The 23259-nt window shown below is 43.7% G+C and overlaps 1 protein-coding gene across 1 annotated transcript in view; it reads left to right on the forward strand.

Moving 5' to 3' along the window:
- CFAP47 (cilia and flagella associated protein 47) overlaps positions 1-23259 on the forward strand; it is a 773444-nt gene that overhangs the window by 721647 nt on the left and 28538 nt on the right. The window contains exon 63 of the mRNA XM_059724382.1: positions 16961-17129. Within this exon, the coding sequence (XP_059580365.1) occupies positions 16961-17129 (169 nt within the window). The remainder of the gene's footprint in view (positions 1-16960; positions 17130-23259) is intronic.

Genomic DNA, 23259 nt, shown 5'->3' on the forward strand with positions numbered 1-23259 from the left:
AGGATTGCTCCCTTAAGGAGCTACCACTCCTCTTGGACTCCTCCCCCTGCCCAGTTTTGGGCCCATAGTGTCTTGACAACAAGCCTCCTGAGCTTATCAGAGTCAGCTTTCCTAAAGTTGAGGATTTCTGCATTGCTGACTGACTTGCTAGCTTTGCAATGAATAGTAAAAGTGACTAGCTCGTGGTCACTGTCTCCCAGCTTTCCTTCGATCTTTAGGTTGCTGGCTATGTCATCCTCTTTAGCGAGTACCAGGTCCAGCTGCACTTTACCATAGACTGCTTGGGTCAGGTAGAGTTCATCCACGCACATGAGGAAGCTTTGCAGCTGATCAGATTTGGCTGAGTACTCTTCCCATGAGATGTCTGGGTAGTTGAAATCTCCCATGACAGCCATGCACCGAGAGCATGTAGCCTCAGCCAGTTCCCTGGCAAATTCCTGGGCAATCTCTTGTTCCTGGTTGGGGGGGTCTATAGTAGACTCCTACCATTGTGTCCCCTGTGCCATGTTCCCCCTGTATTTTAACCCAGAGTGTCTCTAGTCACCCTCCCTGGGCACCAATGTCAGCTTGCAGGGATGTGTAGCTATCCTTGACATGGAGAGCTACACCCCAACCCCTTTTATCTGCATGATCTCTCCTATACAAGGTATAGCCATCTATACCGATGGCCCAATCATAGGTGGAGTCCCACCAGATCTCCGTTATCCCTATGAGATTGTAGTCTTTCTTGTTTAGTAGGAGGAACAGTTCCTTCTGTTTGTTCCCCAAGCTCCTGGCATTGATGTACAAACACCTAAGCATTTCATTGGGAGCCCTAGGCTTCCTCACATTACCAGGAGGACACCATTCCAGGGCTCGGGTAGGAGTGGAATCCCTTGGGTGCCGTAGTCTGGGTTTCTTCTTTGCCATGTCCCAGATGTGGGCCCCCAGGAGGCAGAAGACCTCACGGGCTAGGGGGTTGGGGCGGCAGATTGCCCCCTCAGTCCCCCTCAAGAGGGAGTCTCCCACAACAACCACTCTGAGTTTCATCTTAGAGAGAGCAGGGATGGTAGATGTTGATGGACTTCCCTGGCCTGCAGGAGCTGGCAGCTCTGCAGGCTCTACTGGGGCTGCAAGAGGTGCATACCTGTTGCAGAGCTCCAGAAGGCAGGGGACCTTGATGCAGCAGGCCCTGGGGCTGCTCACCACCTTGGTCCAACCTCCTGGATGGACAGTGTGGGAGATCCTCAAGTCCTTCCTTGTCCTGGGAGGTGACCCTGTTCGACCCTCAGCCTTCATGGGGTGAAGGGCCTGGCAGTAGGAAATCTCCTGCTCACCATCCCTGATGGCATGCAGTCTCTGGAATGAGGTCTGGAACTCCTCTATGTGGTGCCCCAGAGACTCCAAAGTGGAGCGGACCTCACAAGGGGAGGTGGCCATCCTCCCAGTCTCAAGTGCCTGGAATCATGCCAGGCAGCCCCCACAGCCAAGAGCCAGAGGCTCCATCTGCATGGAGCCCAGAACCGTGGGTTCTGTCTGGGTGGAGACCTGAGAAGTGCCAGAGGGGGAGGTCTCAGACTCTGAGGGGAACTTTGGGATGCGGTGTGTAGCCATCTGCATTGTGCCACTGGTAGTCTGGCTACTGCTGTTAGGCCTTGGGCCCTCCTGTGTGCCCTCCTGCACAAACTCCTGCACTAACTCATTGACTGTGCCCAGAAGCATGCCTGCTTGTGCATCCTGTTCACAAGGCTCTGGTCACATGGCTCCCTGGGGTGCTGGGCCAAGTAGGAGCCAGTGGGGGGGGGCGTAATCCTCTTGGCTCCACTCAGCTGCCCCACATCTGGCCTACGTCCCTCCCGCCACAGGCCCCTGCTTACCTCCAAGTAGGCCAAGGCTTGTCGGGGGTCCTGGGGTCTCTTGCCGGAGCCAGGGACCGAGTGGGGACACGACAACTACTGTGTAGTATTGGGCTACTGTTCAGTCAGCATCTCATGTAGAGGTGGGCACTGAGTATTGCATGCAAAATGCCATCCTTGTTGATTCAGGCTCCATCTTGTGGTCTCTTCTGGGCTTAACAGTTCTTGCACTCCTTTCTACCCAGTGGCTGAGCTTCAGTAGAATGAAGATACCTTCTGAGCAAGATCAATCATGCTGGGTCCCACCATGACAGACACATAATATTGCCTACTGAGAGAATGGGAAACTCTTGTATGGTTCCCCATGCAGAACAGGAGTGGTCTCTGGGGCTCCACCGGGTTATCCTCTACCACAACAGAAAGAACTATGCAACATTGCAGGGTTGAATAGCATTGCTCTCTAAGGACACATTAAGCTGCACATAGAGAGAATGGCAGAACTATTTGGCTCATTGGGTAGAGTAAGATTTTATTTAGTTCTGAGGCAAGATGCATACTTTTTAAATTATCTGGCAAAGTCTTGGATAACTTAGAGGATGTGGAATAGGATCTGGCCCTGTGGACTTTTTTTTTTTTTTAATCATAGGCCCCTGCCAAATGTGCAGGTAAAGGTGTGATAGGTTGGAAAGTTAAGGTTGGAAGGGGCCTCAGGACATCATGTAGTCCAACCCCCTGCTCAAAGCAGCACCATCCTCGACTAGATCATCCCAGCCAAAGCTTGGTCTAGCTGGGTTTTGAAAACCTCCAAGCATGGAGCTTGCACCACTTCTCTGGGTAACCTGTTCCAGTGTTTACTACCTTCCTAGTGAAAAAATTATTCCTAATATCTAACCTAAACTTCTCTTGCTGCAACTTGAGACCATTGCTCCTTGTTCTGTCATCTGCCACCACTGAGAACAGTGTAGCTCCATCCTCTTTCAAACCTCACTTCAAGTACTTGAAGACTGTTATTAAATCCCCTCTCAGGTCCCTCTTCTCTAGACTAAATAAGTCCATTTCCCTTAGCCTCTCCTCATAAGTCATGTCCCCCAGCCCCTGAACCATTTTTGTTGCCCTCCGCTGGACTCTCTCCAATTTGTCCATATCCTTTCTGCAGTGGGGGGTGGGGGGGCAAAACTGAATGCAGTGCTCCAGATGTGACCCCACCAGTGCTGAATACAGAGGAATAATCACTTCCTTTGACCTAGTGGCAACACAACTACCACCCATGCATGGCAAGAGGCATGATTGTTGGCTTATGCATCAGATCCTATCATTCCTTATAGCTGGTACGGGGGAGCCTTGGATCACAATCCTGGGCTTTTGCCCGCATGTATCAAGCTGATGGGGCTCCCAGTCACAGGAGCACATCATGCACCTCCCATGGCTGGGAGTCCCATCAGCTGATACAGTTCACCGCTGCCACGGCACACTCTGGTATATGGTATGCTCCCCACAGCATTGAGACCCTTAATTTCCCAGCACACCTCCAGAGGTGATGCCAAACGAGTCTTTAGTTCCTAGAGTGTTCAAATAGCAGCCTGCAGCTGCCAGCTCCTTCAGTCCACAGTCCTGGCTGACTTAGCCAGTAAGATCAACTTCATTGTGCACTCCTCCATGTAGGACTGGCCAAGTTCCACCTGCACACTGCTCTCTTTTCCCCTTATTCCAGCTTCGGGTTGCCAACCCTTCTGGATTGCCCTGGAGTCCCCAGGAATTAGATATATATTTCCAGCAGACTGGTGAGAGTCACCCAGGAGATAAATGATAGGGCATTCTTTAAAATAAATATTACATGTTCAATCTGCCTTTTTTCATATAGTAGTCCAGTGGGTTTTTAAAACGTAATAGTAATGTGCTTTTGCCTTTCTGACGTAAAGTCTACACACCATAATCTGTAACTAAAATATACAAGCACGTGGGCACATTTGCATTGTCACGGGCATAGCGGCATTCCAGAAACCTCCTGGAATAGATTCAGAGTTGGCAACCCTACTCCAACCTCAAGTTTCCTCTTCCTTTTACCCTTGCCCTGCAGCACCTGGGGGTTGTCCAGATTAACACTCAGCACAGCTCTGCAGACTGCCCCTGGTTCCTTCTGCTTTTACACATCTTACATTCACATTACAGTGTAAATGTCAAGGATATTTTGAGCTAGCCATAATATAATGAAGACTGCATTATATTTTGGGGGTTAAAATAGATTTGGTGGATCTAAATATGTTTTTTATAGACTTTGCAGAATGATCTCTGTGAAATAGTAAATTTCATTTTATTGAAAGCACAGGTATCTAGAACTGATTAAACCATCTGTTTATACATAACTTAAAGAATGATTTGAAAACAAATTAACATAAACTGCTGTTTAAAAATAATCTGAAGTAAGGGTTAAACCAATACCAGCTGCATCAATTTGTCACTCTTGCCAGTATTATGGATTTATTTTCAAATTGTTATTCTGTATTGGTTGAAGCTTGATCATTAATATCTAATATTGATGATTGCAACCTGTGACATTAATTACACAACTCAAAGGTTGGCAGATGCATTTACAATCCTCGGATCTTAATGAGATCTTACCTAACAATCTACATGTATATTTACACCCTTTTTGAAGACATCACCTAGCAGTAAACTTATTTAATCAAGTCTATCTTTGCTCCATTGTCTTCTGCATAGTAGCTCTTGGAGGAACAAATGTAGTGTCTCTCCATCCCTTCTGGTTTAAGAAGTGGGTAGCCTGGCTCGTCTGTAATTACATGGAGCAATCCCATCACTGGATCATCCCATACTAAGATAATTAATGCAATTATAGGCAGAATCTGCAAAAAGAGCACTTTGTGTTGAGGCACCCTGCCATAACTTTCCTAGAGTTTGCACCTAAACTAGATTAGCTCTTTCTCAAAAGCTTGAGTGCTATTACCACAGATGCAATACTGTAGTGTTTAGGGTACTCATGTGGGGTGTGAAAGACCCAAATTCTAGTTCCCACTCACCTAACTTGGAGGGGAAATTCAAACCCAAATATCATATCTCCCAGATGAGCAGTCAGGCTTGCTGTTGGAGTATTTTGGGATAGATTTGCCTATAACTTTTATTGAATATATTCTTCTTTACATTGAATAATTCAACATTCATAGAGTCAGAGAATGGAAATGACTCCAGCCTGGTGGTTAGCTCAGCCACCTGTGAGTCTTCAGTTTTCTAACCAGTAATTCTTTTGTGCAGAGCAGAGCAGAGCAGAATCAACAGAAGAGACTGAGAAACACTCACCCTAGAATATCCAGTAGCCTGGTAATTTGAGCATTCAAGCAGGAAGTGGAAATCAGGGCTGAAATCCCTACACTTGGAGTGCTCTAACTATTTGGCTATTGGGTATAACAGGCAATACTACCATATCCTCCTCCTTCTGGTGGTCTTTTCCATATTCTGTGTGTACTTTAAAAATACCCACTAAATTGGTCTCGGGTGAGAATTAAAATAAATCTAAAAATACTCTAGTTACAAAGAAAAACCCTTGTGTAAAGATTTTTGAATGAAGAGCTATTCTTAAGCAATATAACATATCCACACACCTAAATTCTGTATAGATTCTTTAACATGCAGCATATCACTTGCCCAAGAAATGTGGGACACTTCCACAGAGGGAGGATCCATCATAAAATATTCAGTTATACTTATTTATGAATCATAAATGAGAGACTTTCTTTTAAAAAGCCAGCCATGCAAGTTGAAGTTGTTCCTGGAATGACAACATATGATTACAGAGACTTTGACAACATCTCAAAGAAACATTGTTCATACACCATTTTTTCAGTTGCATAGACTAAACTATAATCTCCTTAAATGTTGCAGTTATCATGCTATACTATGCCATGTTGTCCCAAATTTAATTTTTTGAAAATGGAATAAATCTCTGCAGTTAATTTGTGTATGTGGAATTGTCTAGTTTTATCAAGTTTTTTTTGTCTGTGTTTGTGTAGTGGCCCCATCTGAATGTTCATAAGATAGCTAATTTTCACTTACAAAAACCACACAAAAAATATTATAAGTTTAATCCACCCCCTACCCACCCACTTGCAACTTTTTCAAGTGCCCTTTCATTTGTACCTTTTTCATATTTGACTGTAGTACAGAATCAAATCCCCTCTCTAGGATGCTGTACTATTTCTTCACTTAAATTCCTCATTAGTGTTTTAACCATCTCATAGAGAGCATAGAGAGTGGTGGAAGATTGCTTCCTCTTTCCCTCATGCTTCTTCTAAATATGCCAAACTTAGAAGAGGTCAAGTCACGTTAGAAAGAAAGGGAAAATTTATGAAGGGCCATGAAGATGAGAATAGCAAAGTTAAACTTTGTGGTGAAGAGGGACCCACTTAAAGTAAGATCCATTGAAAGGGGAAGATGGAAGGACACTGTCTCTGTGACAGGGTGCCTGAAGCACCCTGCCATGAGCAGGGCCACAAAAAAGAAAAAGAGAAGGACTTACCTCACGGAGACAGAGGAGCCATGGCAAACCCCGCTGCGGTCAAGACGAGTCAAGGAGCCAGCTGGGGCTGTGGCAGATCAAAGACTGCTGCGGCAGACCCAACCACCAGAATCCAAACACTGAAAAAGAAAAGTGGCGCGGGAAAAGAACAAAAGAAAAGGGAACATACCATGCTGGTGAGCAAAGAGAGAACAGCTTGGTTAGGCAGGCAGCCAATAGGGAACTGCCACGATGGACCCAGCTGGAGAGCAGGAGATTTAAGGGACGCTGAGGGAATGTCCCAGGAGGAGACAGAAGGAGAAAGAAATCTGAGAAGAGAAGGAGAGAAGGGGAGAAGCCCAGCAAAGAAAGGAAAATGAATAGAGGGCCAGAGGGTAAGCACCAGCTCCACCACCTACCCGACAAGGTCCAGTCAAGAATTGAAGACGATGAGGAGGCTTGAGCAGTCGGTGAGTCCGATCCTGGGGGGTGAAGGGAACCACTCCAGGGACCTAAAGGAAAAGGAAGGTGGGGGTGACTTTACTACCTCAGAAGAGAGAGGACAAGAGAGAAAGGACCCCGGCCATGAGAGAGTGACAAAGAGAGAACCAGAGATGTAGGTAGCTATCTTTGGAACCATGCAGGAAAGAACAGGACAAGCAGCCACTTAGGCACAGACCTTAGTTAAGATCCTTTGGGTTAAGACGGTAAAGAATCGTAGCGAAAATCAACATTGCCCAGAACATCAGGTGTGGTGAGGGCAGGGTATGTGAATGGTGGAGCTCTGCGAAGAGCCACAGAAACTCTGAGTCCATAGCTGATCTCAGTTGCCTCCCAGTAGTGTCTAGACTTATCTCCCAGAACTTCGAAGGCATGGCAGGCGCTCTACAGCTACAAGATACTACTGTCCCAACCGGTAGGCGATGTGACTCTAGGCGGCACAGGAAGGTCCCTTTACAGTCTCTTAGATATTCTCATTAATACGTTAAAAATATATAATTTAGAACAGGTGTTAGCAACCTTTGGCCTCAGGCTATGTCTAGCCTGTGAAGAGATTTAAAGGGTCTGCCAAGCCTGGAACTTTGTATATCCTGCTGATTAGTACATTTGGCACCACCACCACCTAGACATCAAATATATGACAACACTGACCAAACTGTGTTAATTTGACCCAAATGTTGTGAAAGGTTGGCAACCCCTGGTCTACACAAAAGTACTGTAAGATAGATATATAGTTGGATCATCATACTCAAAGAAGAATCACCAATGGCTCAATGTATAATTGGGATGTGGCATTAAGTATGGTCCAATTCCCAGGGTTTTGTCTTTGGTCCAATACTGTTTAATATCTTCAGTAATGATTTGAAGGATGGTAATGAGTGCATAGTTGCTTAAGGAAATTTGAAGGTGACACCAAGCTGGATGTACTTGGAAACACTTTGGAGCGTAGTCTAGTCTTAACATTCAGAATGACCTTGATAAAATAGGAAATTAGTCCAAAATTAATTGGTCCAAGCTAAGAGGAATAGTAGATATGCTGGACAATAGGGCTAGGATTTAGAGAGTCCTAGAGAAATTGGAGGATTGGACATAAAGAAATCTCATGAGAATCAGTAAGGGCAAGTGCAAAGTCCTGCACTGAAGATGGAACAATCCCATGCACCACTACAGCCTGGGGACTGACTGGCTAAGCAGCAGCTCTTGAGAAAAGGGCAATAAGCTGAATAAAAGTCAACAGTGTGCCCTTGTTGCCAAGAAGGCTAATGGCATATATTAACAGGAGCGTTGCCAGGAGATTGAGGGAAATGCTTATTCCCTTCTATTCATCACTGGTGAGGCCACATCTGAAGTACTATGTCTAGTTTTGGACCCCTCACTACAGAAAGAATGTGCAGGGTGTTGGGCTAGATGATCTATTGAGGTCCCTTCCCACCCTGTTTTTCTATCATTATACATTGGCAGATACATTTGGGGTGGTTTGTAAAAAGCTGTGAAGTACACAGTATAAGTTTGAGTTGTGCTTGGGTGTACAGAATACATTTATTACCCCTTAGCCTTCATTTTGCTATGCAAAAAATGTCAAGTACTTTTAGTTTGCTCTCATGTGATAGGCTGTCCATTCCCCTAATCCCATGTAATACTTTTACTCTTCTGGAAGTACCATTGCATTTGCCTTTCTCATAATAACGTCACACTGTAAGCTCATACTAGTTGAAGACAGGGTGACTAATATAGCCAGGGTCTTTTTCTTACTTTGCATTTCCATCTGATGAGTTGTCCCATTTATGGTGTAGAAATTCCTGTTATTAGTCCCCAACTAATGACCCAGCAGTTTGCACCATGAAATTTTTCATCCTATATTTTCTTCTTCTGTATGCAAAGCCATCCAGCTCTTCTTGTGTGATATTCTTATCCCTCTCTGCTTTGACAGTTCCCTTCAACTTCATGTCATCAGCCAATTTCACTCTTACATTGTGTGCCAAAGTCAATAATGAAAATATTAAAGATTAGTCCTAAAACCAATCCTTGCAAATGTCCATTAGTTACTTCTCCACTCCAATAGTTCCCCTTTTAACACTGTTCATTAATCTCTCCTCTCTTTACCCAATCCCTTATTCACCATACGGTTCTTGTAGTAATCCCATTTACTCCAGTTTAACTAACAGTTTTCCATGTAGTACCATTTAATGCTTTAGTGTAATCCAGAAAGATTAGCTCTACTTTATTTTCTATATCTAAAAAGTTCAGCCATCATTCCAAAGGAAGATAATATGTTAGTCTGACATCATCTGCCTTGGGATAGAATGTGACATGTATATACTGATTTTCCATTTATCTCCATGTCTTTACTTATTTTTTCTTTAATTTTTTTTTCGGAAGCCTGGAACCGTATTGAACTCAAACTTACACGTTTACAGCTGACTTATTTTTTTCCTTTTTGAGGACAGCAAAGGCCAGTTGCCATTTTCTAATCACACAGTAGCACCCTTTATTTGACAGATTAATAAAAAATCTGTGCTAGTAGACTTATAGTTCCATGTGCCACTTTTCTCAGTAGTCTCAGAAGGAAATTATCCATTCTTCCTCATTTGAGCAAATTAAGTTATTTAAACTTATCTTTTGACGAAAAACATATTAATTTCCATTTTCATATACTTATTCCTATTAGGGATCTTTCAGTCCAATTGGCTTCACTTATTAGTTCCTTATTTTTTTAAGGTCTGTCCTTTTTTAAATTAAAAAAAACCAAACACCACCTTATTTGTAGACCTTTTTTTGTTTTATCCTACACTTTCATTTAAACTGAAGTAGCTTGTAGCCACATGATCAAACCTGCAATTTTTTATCATCAGCTTTTCTGTCAGGACTCACTAGTTACCAAAACAAAGCCCAAAAGTGACTGCCTATTGATGATCCATTACATCCAAGAATACTTTGGCCCTATTATTATTTATAACATTTGTTTTTTCTGTCTCTGTTTGAAAAATTATGTAATTCTTTATAGTAGGCATCTCTCTACAGTATATATCTCTCCTTAGATATTTTTTTTTATTTTCTCTCGCTAAAGATATTTTTAGTGGAATGAAACCTATGGTATGTATAATTCCCTAGCTTTCCCCCCTTAGTACCTATTTTACAATATTTCCCCAAAGTGATTTTGACTCAAGCCAATTCCATTTTATATAAAACAGCACTTCTTATTTGTCTGTTGCATCATCATACATAGTACTGCTCTACTATCTTTACTTTTATTTTTCACTTTTTAGGAAAGAACATACCCTTTGAAATTTGTATTCCACTAATGACTGCTTTTCTACTGTGCTTCTGTCATCTCTGTGATAACCATCTCTACATCATACACCAATAATTTAAGCTGCTCCATTACACTAAACAGATTCTCCATTTGTGTATCAACATCTCAGTTATTTCTTCCTGACCTCAGCCAAATTCATAGCTGAATTAGGTAGTTTTTAATCACTTAATTATTAGTTGATTTCATTCCAAAAAATATAGGAACATCTTGAGTCAAAGATCAAAGTAAAAAAATCATTGGAGTAAATCATCGTTCCCAGTTTTTGCTGGTAAAAAGTCTGGAAATTTTTAAGAAAGCTTAGAAAATTAACATAATGCTTTTATGGAGAGCATGTGTTGATTACAAATTAACTAGTCTTAAAGGAAAAATGACTTCTGAAGACTGTGGGTCTTGTGTCCTTTACGTCAGTGGACCTGGGTATTTTAGGAGAGGACTTTACACCATAAACTGAAGCTTAAAGACTGTCTGCTATGTGAAATTTGGTTATACTGATTATCCATAAACCTTACATCTATCCATTGGGTCCAACAGGAACAAATGAGATTCTTGAGACATTAAGGGGTAAATTTAAAACAGAAATGGATACTATAAGTGTGAAGACAACATGAAAAAAACTGTTTTTCTGTCAGGTCAGTACAAAAAACCCCTGCAAGTTGGTAAAGGACTTCTTCCAATAGCTATGCCAGCTGTACCAGTTTCCTACCAGCCAGTATATCCCAAATAGGGATATATTGCTACAAATTCTGAGCAAGGGTGTGGTTATGAGGAAACCTGGTTTTCTCTGATAAAAAAAAATCCAATTTTTGGATTAAAAAAAGAAAAAGTAACCCCAAATCCACATTTTTCCATGATCCAAATGAAACACCACTATTTTATATATATATATATATTTCATAGATTTCATAGACATTAGGGCTGGAAGGGACCTCGGAAGATCATCGAGTCCAGCCCCCCGCCCAAAGGGCAGGAAGTCAGCTGGGGTCGTAAGATCCCAGCAAGATAAGCATCCAGTTTCATCTTGAAGGTGTTCAATGAAGGCGCTTGAACAACCTCCGGTGGCAGGCTGTTCCAGACCTTGGGGGCTCGGACAGTAAAGAAATTCTTCCTTATGTCCAGCCTGAAACGATCTTGTAGTAGTTTGTTACCATTCGACCTCATCATCCCTTGGGGCGCTCTGGTGAACAAACGTTCCCCCAGATACTGGTGGTCACCCCTGATAAACTTGTAGGTGGCCATCAGATCACCCCTGAGCCTGCGCTTTTCCAGGCTAAAGAGCCCCAGGGCTCTCAGCCTGTCATCATAGGGTCTGCTTCCCTGACCTCTGATCATGCGCGTGGCTCTTCTCTGGACTCTCTCAAGCTTCTCCACATCCTTTTTGAATTGTGGAGCCCAAAACTGGACGCAGTACTCCAGCTGCGGCCTCACTATGGCCGAGTACAGGGGGAGAATGACGTCCCGGGATTTGCTTGAGAAGCATCTATGGATGCAAGCCAGCGTTTTGGTCGCTTTACTAGCCGCAGCATCACATTGCAGGCTCATGTTCATCTTGTGGTCAAAGATATATATATATATTTATCTATATATATATATATATATCTATATATATATATATATAGATATATATATATATATATATAATATGCCCACAATGATGCGGACAGGGGCTGCTGGGAAATGGAGTTTGGCCACCCCTGCTCTAGCAGGTCTGAGCAGTTCACATGAGAAACAGCATTAAATCTGAACATGTGACTGATCACTAGCACTTGTTAACCTTAACACAGGCTAATATTCCTTAGAATTAGCACCTACTAACTCTGATGTGTAAGCACCAGAGTTCCTGGTTTTCTCTGCTGTAAAGAAATCCCCAATATTCGGATTTAAAAAAGTAACCCCAAATCCACATTTTTCCATGACCATAATGAAACACCACTTTATATAGATCTAGATATAGACCTGTGTCACAACCCAAAGTTGTGATTTTTTGTTTGTGTGTGTGCTTCGGCACTGCTAAATTATTTCCCGCGAAATTTGTCGCCTTCTTTGCACGGTAGAGCTCTCTGCTGCTAGAGAGAGCTCTGGTGCAACGGGGGATTTCCCGCCGAATTGCAGCTTCTTTGCGGTGTGCATCTCTTTTGCATCGTAGTGATACACGCTGTAAAGAAGTTCCTGCCATTTGTATTAGGGTCCGTGCCGTGTTATTGGCCGACTCCTAATTTAGGCACATGTGGTGGCTAGCGATTGGCTTGCTAGCTGTACAAAAGGCTTAGGTAATTTCTGCCCAAGCCGGAGGAGGGAGGAAGAGAGAGAGATTCTGTGTGAAGATCTCCAAGCACTGTGGACCCTCGCGGACCCGACGCGCCTCCCCTAAGCAGGCAGAGAGAGGCAATAGAACCGAGCCTACGGAGCTTTCGCTTCTCGCCTCTCCCCGTCGCCGAGCGCAATCCTAGACGTATCCCTTTCCTGTAATTTCAGACCCCGCGGAGCCTAGCAAACTCCGGGGAAAACTTACCGGACCCGCGGAGCCTGAATAACTCCGGGGAAACTTTTCGAACCCAACTTAACCGGACCCACGGAGCTTCAGCAACTCCGGGGAATAGAAACCGGACCGAGCCCAATTTTCGAACCCATGGAGTCTTAACAGCTCTGGGGGCCTGGGAACTGAATAACAAAACCCACGGAGCCTAGCAAACTCCGTGGGAGCAATCATTTTGTCAGAGTCCTCCAACGAGGGTTCAAGCGGGAGGTGTGCCTGGAAACTTATCCAGCCTACACCAATACCATCTTTGGGTGTAAGTAAACAATCTTTTCAATCAACCGTTACGCCTCCGTAACTAATTCTAACTCACGTGCGCAAGCCGCTTCGCAGTTCTCTCCCACCCCGTGTGTCCGGGCTGACGGCCACAGCCCGCGTGCACCGGAGACGGGTCCGATACGACCCCGGTTCGCCCCCGGTTTGCCCATGGCGGCCAGAATAGGATCGGAATCACCGCCGCACATGGCGACGAGGGCGGGATCGGGGCCCGGCCCGCACAACCTGTATAACAGTACTGTTTCATTTTGGTCATGAAAAAATGTGGATTATTCCCAGCAGCTCCTTATATAACAGTAGTGTTTCATTTTGATCGTGGAAAAATGTGGGGAGATCTATATCTATATCTAGTGGTGTTTCATTATGATCACGGAAAAATGTGGATTTGGAATTACTTTTTTTTAATCCAAAAAATGAGGATTTTTTTTAAGCAGAGAAAACCAGGAACTCTGGTGCTTACACATCAGAGTTAGTAGGTGCTAATTCTAAGGAATATTAGCCTGTGTTAAGGTTAACAAATGCTAGTGATCAGTCACATGTTCAAGCTTAATACACTTTTTCATATGAACTGCTCATACCTGCTAGAGCAGCGGTGGACAAAATGGTGGATCTGGCCTATGGCCAAAATCCATTTCCCAACAGCTCCTTCCCATATCACTGTGGCTGGTTTGCATGGAGATCCAAGCAGTGTTGCGGCTGGTCCAGGGTTTCCATGGAGACTGGCCCCAACAGTGCTGGCAGGGTGTGAGGCAGGGAGGGGCTCCATGGCCAGGGCTGGGATACTGCAGTGGTGACAGTGGTCTGGAGCTGGGGTAGGGCAGCGATACACTACCTGCACACCTCTGCCCAGGGCATGCAGGCAGCAGATCACAGCTCTGCCCCAGTTCTGAACTTTGCTGTCACCGCTGCAAGACCCCAAGCCCAAAGCAGCTTCCTGCCCAGGTGCGTGTCCACCATTGCTGGGTCCCCATAGTAACCGGCTATGGTGACATGGGCAGGGGCTGCTGGGAAATGAAGTCCCTGGTGGACCTGATCTGGCCTGAGGGCTGGACTTTGCCTGCCCTTGTGCTAGAGAGTTGGCAAGCAGGGGTGTGGCTAGGGCTACAAGGCTGCTTCTTGCCTGCCCTGCTTTTCAGTTCTCTAGCCACAGTATAGGTTGGGGTGGAGGGGGGGAAAGCCCCCCACCCTGCACCTCTTGGATCATTTCCCCCTCTGTCCCCCAAATAAACCTGCTCTCCCCTGTTGGCCCCCAGTTCACCCTTCATCCTCTGGATCCCCCATTCAGCCTCTGGAGCGGCCCCTCCACCTCCAGATCACCTATTTTCCCCACAAATTGCTGCCCTGCCACCCCAATCAGCCCAAAAGCAGTAGTAGAGGCAGCAGTGGGGAGAGAAATTCCCCTTCCTTGCCTGCTTCTGGACTCCCTGCAGGCTGTGTCAACCCTGTGTGCTAGGATCCAGCCCCCGTCAGGCCCTGCAGTTTCCCAGCAGTTCTTTGCTCTCCCCTGCCCCCTCCTCCTTATCCCTCCTTCAGTTGTGGGGCCCAGCAGGAGCTGGATCTATGTGCAGTGACCCCAGAACCTGGCAGAGAGGGAGAAACTCCCCATGGCACCTCCTCTACTTTTGGGTTGATTGGGCTGGCAGGGTGGAGATCATGTGGTGGAGGGGCTGATGGAGGCAGAGGGGGTGATTGGTATGGCAGAGTAGGAATCTAGTGGTGGAGAGGGCAATTCAGTGGTTGGGGGTACATTTTAGGGGGCAGAAAGGTTGGCAGCCCAGCAGCTCCCCACCTACCTGCTCTCCTCCTCTCTCTACACCATCCCTCTTCTTCCCTTCAGTCCTTCCCCCCACCCCTTCTCCATGCTCCCCTCACTTCATCCCCCCTGCCACCCTTCATCCCTTTTCCTTCCCTTCCCACTCACCCCATCACCATGCAGCTGTCACCTGGCTATTCCCAGGTGTCAGTCTAAGGCCATACAGTCCTGGTTGGTAGCTAGTCCATGTGGTTGAAGTGCCTCCTGGGATAGTTAAGGACTGCATATTGGTGGCTTTATCTCAGGTGAACACCCAGAATATAACTTAATTCAAGACAGGTAGCACAGCTCAGAGATAGTCCTTGCCCAAAGTGGCATAACTTTAAGATGCCTAGAGGGCACTTAGCACTTATTAATGAGCCTTAATGTGTAAACTTTCTAGTTTTAAATGCTCTTAACATGTTTTAATTGAAATTTGTAATTTCATTCCAAGTCTCTACTGTCTGATTCCAATAAGGGCCCAAAAAATTTAATACAGAACTAGCTTGAATTCTCTATCCACAGAAGTTTGAACTCTCTCTTTGTCTCCCCCTTATCTTCCCCTTATTCCAAACTCTGGAATTTGGTTTTGGCCCCTCTTCACTTTGACCATCTGGTTCCTATACCAGGGCATCTCTAGCCTCCTGAAATATAGCACTATGTGCCCATTCCCAGCATGCAGGGGCTGCTGCAGAAGAGCTGTCCCCTCTCTTCTCTAACCACTGATCCAAGTGCTGTGGTGGCGCCCGATGGGCTTGGCACTCCCATTGGCCACAGCCCTAGTTGTTGGTCTCCCAATTAAGGTTACAGAATATGTCAATGACATGATTGTTTTTGTGAGCAGTGAGGATAATATCCAGTCCTTGACTGAGTGTCAGCAGTTTACAAGTGTGCCTCCACAGCCCATATCAACTGGGCCAAAAGCAATATGTTTTTGCTGGGCACCTGGACCGATGCTTACCCCTCAGATCTCCTTTGGAGGCCTATCCTGGTGCTTCAATTACTTCAAAGCTCTGGGCATTTTCCTACACCCATTGGCCTATGTAGCCAAGAACTGGGAGAGCTTTAATAAGGAATTTGAGGTGTGACTATAAAGGTGATGCTAGCTCTTGTCCAGCCTGTCCTACCACAGCTGGGTCCTGGTCATCAACAACCTGGCAGCTGCTACTACATGGCATGGGTGTGCTGTCCTGCACCCACCAATTATTCTATTCAAAAGGCTCCCAAAGCTTTCCCTGAAACAGGCACCACTGGCTCCAGCAGGCTGTTCTCTACCTACCCACCAATGAAGAGAGATCATAGCCTGATTGACTTGGTGGGCAGAGTGGCTTCCTTCTGCCTGTAAGCCCTTCAGCTCTCTCTCTTTGCTGGTGAACCCTTCCCCAGGTGATGTCTGGCTTTAGCTTTCATGCATCAGGTGAGAGACCTCAACTTCATTCAGGAACTTTTCTTCTTAAATACTGATTGCCTGAGTTGGGATGACCTTCTGCCCTTCTACTGTAGTCTTGCCTGGACCTAGAAGGCCCCCTTTTGACTAAGACCCCAGGACAGGCACTTGTAATATGCAGAGCTACTGGATGTATAAAATACGTGTTTAGAAAGTACAGAAGTAATTTAGAAAAGCATAATAATAGGAAACAGGAATTTTCTGTGTCTTCAAATCATTTGGGATTACTGTCCCATCTTAATATTACTTCAAGGTACAGGTGCTTATCAGGAAATATAGAGATGTGATTTCTGTTTACAGATTTTATTTTAGTCAATAATCAAGTTGACATTGTGGTCTTTATATGCATTGCTTTTGATAAAATATAGGTAAATTCTGCTTGCCATATACACAATTGTATTTGAAATCAGTGGGGTTTTTGTATTGATAAAATGCAAAACATTTAATCCAACACATTTAACTTATTTTTACTGGTCCTTGATAAAAATTAATTATTTCCATCAGCCAAACATTGTCATATTAATAAGCAGAGTTCCATTTACAGATCAATTGCTTCCTTTTCTCTTTAGTGGGCAAACATCCCCATTATCCTTCAGTAAGCTTTTTATACACTACCAAGTATCCTGATTCACAGCTGCATGGCATCATTAATGTTTAATTGAAGGTTTATTGTGGCAGGATACCTGTTATTTTTTAAATAGAACTGCATAATGATCAAATATAATAGCCCCAATATCCTTCTTTGCTATTCTCTAGGTACCCAGAACCATTTATGGCATACTTCCTACCAGGCAGCGACCCAGAATTTGTTGTATTACCTCAAGATGGAGAACTTCTTCCACTTGACACTGTTGGAACCCCTATAACAGTAGGATTCAAACCAAGTATGTACAGCAAGAAGCATAAAGCAATATTAGTGATTCAGGTAAGTCCTTACAGAGTGAAATCATAACAGTGACTTTGCTGTACTATAGTTATGGATCAAAACATTTTCTTCATGGCTAAGTTATTTAAAAAAATCCCATTGGAGAAGGGACAAAAATAAATATAGGAAACCAACTCATGAAAGCTTTATAAAGAGGTTTTTAATTTTAGCTGTCTCATATTTTTGCTGTCCTCATAGTAACATTCCTAGAGATAATTTCTATTTAGATCCACGCACCTCAATGTTACCAATGTAAAATAGTACATCTCAATGTTATCAATGTAAAACAGCTTGAGAAAAGGAATGTAAAAGGCTATCATAATAACACAAAAAGTGCCATACTGGGTTAGACCAGTTGTCCATCTAGCTCAGTATCCTGTCTCCTACAGTGGCAGAAGCGGCTGATTTAGAGAAGCATTATTCAACATCCAGGAAGCCAGAAGCCACATGCTGTAGTGTTGTAATCTCGGGGCCCGCCTGAAGCACAGGCTACAGATAATGTCTGCTTGCTGTGCAGTCAGTCCCCCAGCAGGCTTTCATCTGCTTCATCTGGACAGACTAGCATGACCCTTACCTGTGTGCACACTATGCAGGCAACCTGCCACCTACCTTTCTCATGCAAACCATAAGCAGCCTGGCTCCCTCCCCTGCTGCAGGCACAGGACAGGCACCCTAGACCCCTCTATGCACAAAACTCCACCCCAGTCTCCTCCCACTATATTGCCCCACCCCCAGAACTGGGGGCAGAAGGTAGACACCAGAGGAGGGGAAACTTAAAGACCCTGGTTCCCACAGCAGGAGCAACAAGGAGGGGAAGGGGAAACAGTAGCAGCTATAGTGGGAGCCCATGGGCTATATGTGGCCTTTGAGCTACCAGCTAGATAGCCCGGCTTTAGAGAGAGAACACTGAACTAGGTATATCTAGAGTGATCATTAGTTTAGAGATGCCAGAGGATACACCTCTCACTGTTCTGCTTAATAGCTATTAATGTATCAGTTATCCATACATTTGTCTAGACTTTTTTTGAACTTGGCTATTATATCTATTTCTACAGGCTTCTGTGTCAGCGAGTTCCACAAGCTGACCATTCACTGTGTAAAAGAGTACTTTCTTTTGTTAATTTTGAACCAGTCTCCTATTCATTTCAGTGGCCCCTCCCTAGTTCTGGGACTTGATGACTGATGGGCCCCTCCCTATTCATGTTGTCTGTATTCTTCGTGGTTATATAGATCTCTATCATATCTCTCTTCAGCCTTCTCCTTTCCAAAATTAAGAGTTCTAGCCTTTTAGTCTTTCCTGCTATCCTGATCATTTTGGTTGCCTTCCTCTGTATCTTTTCTAATTCTACTACATGCTTTTTAAGATGCAGAGATCAGAACTGCATGCAGTATTCAAGATGCACACAGAACTGCACACTATAAAATTCAGCATGAGTTTGAATAGTGTCATGATGATGTTTTCTGTTTTGTTTTCAACTCCCTTCTTAATGATGCCTAACACTTTATTAGCTTTTGTGGTCACCGCACATTGAGTTGATATTTTAGGAAACTATCCACTATGTCTTTTTCCTGAGTTGTAACAGTTGGTTAAGAAACCACCATTATGTATGTATACTTGAAGTTATTTTTCCCTATTGCATTACCTTGCACTTGAATTTTTTGGCTGCTTACTGACATTAAAAAAACCCAAAAAACCAAAAAACTTGCTTTACGGGAAGCAGCAACACATTAGTTGGACCCGGCTCCACATCATCTGTATAGCTCAGGTACTTCAGCAGGACATTTTGGCATTTTTCTCTAATAGCTGGTTCAATCAGCTATTAGATAAAAGTGCTGCAAAAACCCACTGAAGTGCCCGATCTATACAGATGTTGGATGAGCTGGGTCCAGTTAACACGATATCTCCTCTGGGCATGTGCTGGGCTTGGCGCAGCACTACACCAAGTTTAAAGTGCTGTTTGTGGGGGGGGTAGGGAGGAGCTGGTTACATCTCTAAGCAGCCAGTCTGTCATTTTTTTGCCCAGTCACTTTACCTTGCAAGATCTTTTTGCAGCTCCTCCCCTACATTTTAGGATTTGACTACCTGGAATAATTGAGTATCCTTTTCAAACTTGGAAATCTTACCCCCATTTCCAGAAGATCAATGAAATGTTGAACTAAATCAGACCAAGCACAGACCTCTGTGAGACCCCACTTTTTAGCTTCGTCCATCCTGAAAAGTAACTATTTAGCCCTACCTTTGTTTCCTATCTTTCAATCAGCTCTTAATACATGAAATAACCATCTGTCCAATCTTGTGGCAACTTGGTTCTTTAAAAATTTCTTAGTGAGGGACCTTGTTGAAAACTTTTTGAAAATCCAAATATATTATGTCAACTTGTCCATGAGCTTCTTAACACCCTCAAAGAACTCAAGCAGATTGGTGAGGCAGGTTTTCTGTTTACAAAAATCATGTTGACTTTTCCTCAGCATATCATATTTGTCCACATGTCTGCTGATTTTATTCTTTATTATAGATTCTGCCAACTTTCAAGGGATGAAAGTGAGAGTCACTGGTCTGTAGTTCCCAGGATCACCTGTGGAGCCTTTTTGAAGATGGGATTTATGTTGGTAACCTGCCAGTCCCCTGGCACAGAGGCCATTTGTAACAAAAGGTTACATACTATTGCAAATAGTCTGCAATTTCATCTTTGAGTTCCTTAAGAACTCTCAGACGAATGCCATCTTGTCACATATTAGTATGTAACTTCTCGTTTTGATCTAATACTTCTTCTGTTGTCACTTCAAGGTAATCTCATTTTACAAATCTATCTGCTGGGAAGGATTGATCTGGTGTGGGAATTCCCACAATAATTTCTGCAGTAAAAATTGAGACAAAGAGTTGATTTAGCTCTTTGCTATGACCTTATCATCTCTTTTACGCCTAAGTCATTTAATGGTCTCTTTGACTTCATGTTTCTAATCTATTTCAAAACTTTATAAATTAATTTTAGGATCTTTTGCAAGATGCTCCTCAGATTCTTTTTTTGGCCTGCCTTATTTCATGGTTACATGTGCCATGCCAGAGCGTATGAGATTTCCCATTTTCCACATATGGGGGCATACGTTCCATTTATTTGAAGGATTCCTTTTTGCCTTGAATGGTCTCCTCAGCTCTGCTATAAAACCCCCATTCAGGGGTTTTATTGGACTGCCTTGATACACGTTTCGATTTATGCTATATAATTGTCCTGAGTGTCTAATACTGTATTTTTAAAACAGTTTCTAGGCTACCTGCAGGCTTTTTACATATTTGACTGTTCCATTTAACTTTTCTTCCTCATTTTTATGTATTTTTTTCTTTCTAAAGCTGTATATTGGCATGGTGCTTTTTTTGTTTGTTTTGCGTTGGGTTGTTTTTTGACCTATTCCATCCCAGTAGGATGCTGAATTTGATTATGTTATGGTCACAGTTGCAGAGCGCCTCATTTACAGATGTCTTGAACCGGGTGCTATATGTTACTCAGGATGAGGTCTAGAATTCCTTTTTGTGGGTTCCAAGAAGAGTTGTTTCAGAAAGCAGTTATTATTTTTAGAAATTTTATCTCCATATCTTGCCCTGATGAGGTGTTTACCTCAAAAATAACAGTTGTCAGAAAGAAAACAATCTTTAATTTAATTATTAATGAAAGTTAGATGAGCAAAAGATAGAAAGTACCTATCTTTGTTTATATTATATATTCATATTATGTCTTCCAGCCCCTCACAAGTATAAAACTCTTATAGAATAAAAGGTTCTAAAATTATCCTGGAGATACAAAATGTCAGAAAAGGGAATTTTGGAAAATAATAGAAGTTAGGAATGGGTGGATCAGAAAGAGAGAGAATGGCAAAATAAGAAACCAACTATGAGATTTCTGCAATTTATTTTTTTTTTCCCTCTCTGGAAAAGAGAGATATCATGGGATCATTACAGGAAGGGAACAGGTTTTGTTTCCCTCTCAAGTGATATTTTCTATTAAAAATGAATTCTTCATTTAAAAATAAAGAATGCTTTAAAAGAAATTTATAGTCCAAATGGCTAAAGCCATGTAATCCCATAAAAAATGACATTTTTGAATGTCCTCGCAGAATTTTGGCTGTGACAGAGCACTCTTTTGGGTGTCTGTCACTTTAAGGGCTGGCGCAGGGAGCTACCAGGTGGCTGATGAGGGTGGCCATTTGATGGCCCAGCTCTGCAATAGTTGAGAGCAGTTTGAGTCCAGCCAGCGGGGAAGAAACATCTCCCTGCTGAGCTCTGGCTCCAGGAACAACTTGGAGGTAAGGGTGAGGCTAAGGGGAAGGAGGAGACCTCAGTGATTTTGGACATGATGTAAAACTGCCCTGCTGCGATAGAGGGCCTGGTGGGACTGCTGGTGGCATGGCAGCCCCACTTAAATACCAGGACTGATCACCTACACAGTGTAAGGAGGGTTGGGATGCCTAAACCCCTGCCCCCACCTCTGGGTGGGTTACTAGGAGGGTTAAGTGGGGCCAGGCATGCAGTGTAGCTGCACCTGAGCCCTATGGGACGTTGGATCTTGTAGTGAGGGCCAGGCTTGCTGAGTGAGCAGTGCCAGAGTCCTAGGGATCTAAGACTCCAACCCTGGGAGAGGGCAGAGTGGAGGTCAGGCACACTTACAGAAAGAGAAGCACCTGAACCTGTTGGTGTGGAAGACCCCAGGCCCCAGAGAGTAGGGGGCAGATCTGTGGCCTGAGAGAGGGCATAGTGGTCAGATGAGGGGCCAGAGGTGAAGTAGGACCATAGTTGAGGAATTGCTCAGTCCCGTTCAGGTGATGGCTACGGGAGAGGTCCAAAAGACTGTGCCAGGGCTGACCAAGGGATGGAGAGTACAACCTGAGGATCTCTTTGAGTAGAATGGAGTGAATGTGGCCTGGATAGGCAGTGTGGAAGAGACTGGGTGAGAGCCAATAGAGTGCAAGAGGCCCCGGTGAGAGAGGAGTGGTGTGTGTATGGCCCCAAAGGGGGCAATATGATAAAGATCCAACTGCATGCCCAGTTTGGCCTGGCCATGAGCCAGAGTATCATCACACAGTGTGACATCTGTGAGGCAAGGGACATATGTAAGGGAGGTCAGAGCATGTATGCACTGCCCTGTTATAGCTGGGCACTCGAAGGGCAGCCTCCCGCCTATTTAACAACCCAATCATTTATGACTAAGGCATGGCAGGTGAACAAGGCAGGCGGTTTGCCCACAGACGGGGCAGGCCCATACTAGCACTGGGCCTGGAAGTCACCTTTGTCACACTGGCACTATTATAAGGCTACTAAATGATAAACTAATTAAACAGCAATATAGCTAGAAAATAAGATACTTAAACCAAATTGAGAGGCAAGTTACTGGATAAAAATTCACAATATTGTAGTGGAGATAATTGCTACAGTATTCTGTTTTTTCTGAAGCAACTGGAAAATAGTGAATAAAAATACGTCTAGGAAACTATCAAGCCCTATATTTCTTTTATTCTGGTTTCCTTTTTGCTTGACTGGAGTTCGGATGCATTCGTTCCTTTCACATAAACAGAGTGGTAAGATTTCTCTGTCTCTCTCATTTGAAAAGAGAAAGGAACTTTGTCTGAATTAGTTCCCTTAGTTATTTTATGTTTAATAAGGTTTAAATTATGTTAACATTATGTTGCACAAATTGATAGAGTTCAGGAAATTCAGATGTAATGCAGAAACTCAAACTATTATGTGTTTTGCATTTAAATACCCAAACCAAATTCACCTTTGGTTTAAACTCTTTCACTGAAAAGGTGTTGTTCCAGGATGAATTAAGCTCTAAAAATCATGTTCACTGGCTTAACATTAACTCCCAAATCAAATAGTAACATATCCAGAAGAATCTCAGTTAGGAGCTTGATAAAATCTCCAGGTGCTTGGGAGCACCTGTCTACTGTGGGTCTACTGTGTCACTGATTTTGGAGGGTTGGGGGAATATGAGCAAATCTCTACTATAGTTAATCTTTGGCTAATAACTATTTTAACTAATTTAAAAACATAGTTAAAAAACACCTAAGTTCATTTCACACATAGTTCACTTCAATATATGAATATTAAGCATTGCAAACAGAATTCCTCAGAAATCCA

The sequence above is a fragment of the Alligator mississippiensis genome, chromosome 1 (genome assembly GCF_030867095.1).
Source record: "Alligator mississippiensis isolate rAllMis1 chromosome 1, rAllMis1, whole genome shotgun sequence".
NCBI classification, from domain to species: domain Eukaryota; kingdom Metazoa; phylum Chordata; order Crocodylia; family Alligatoridae; genus Alligator; species Alligator mississippiensis.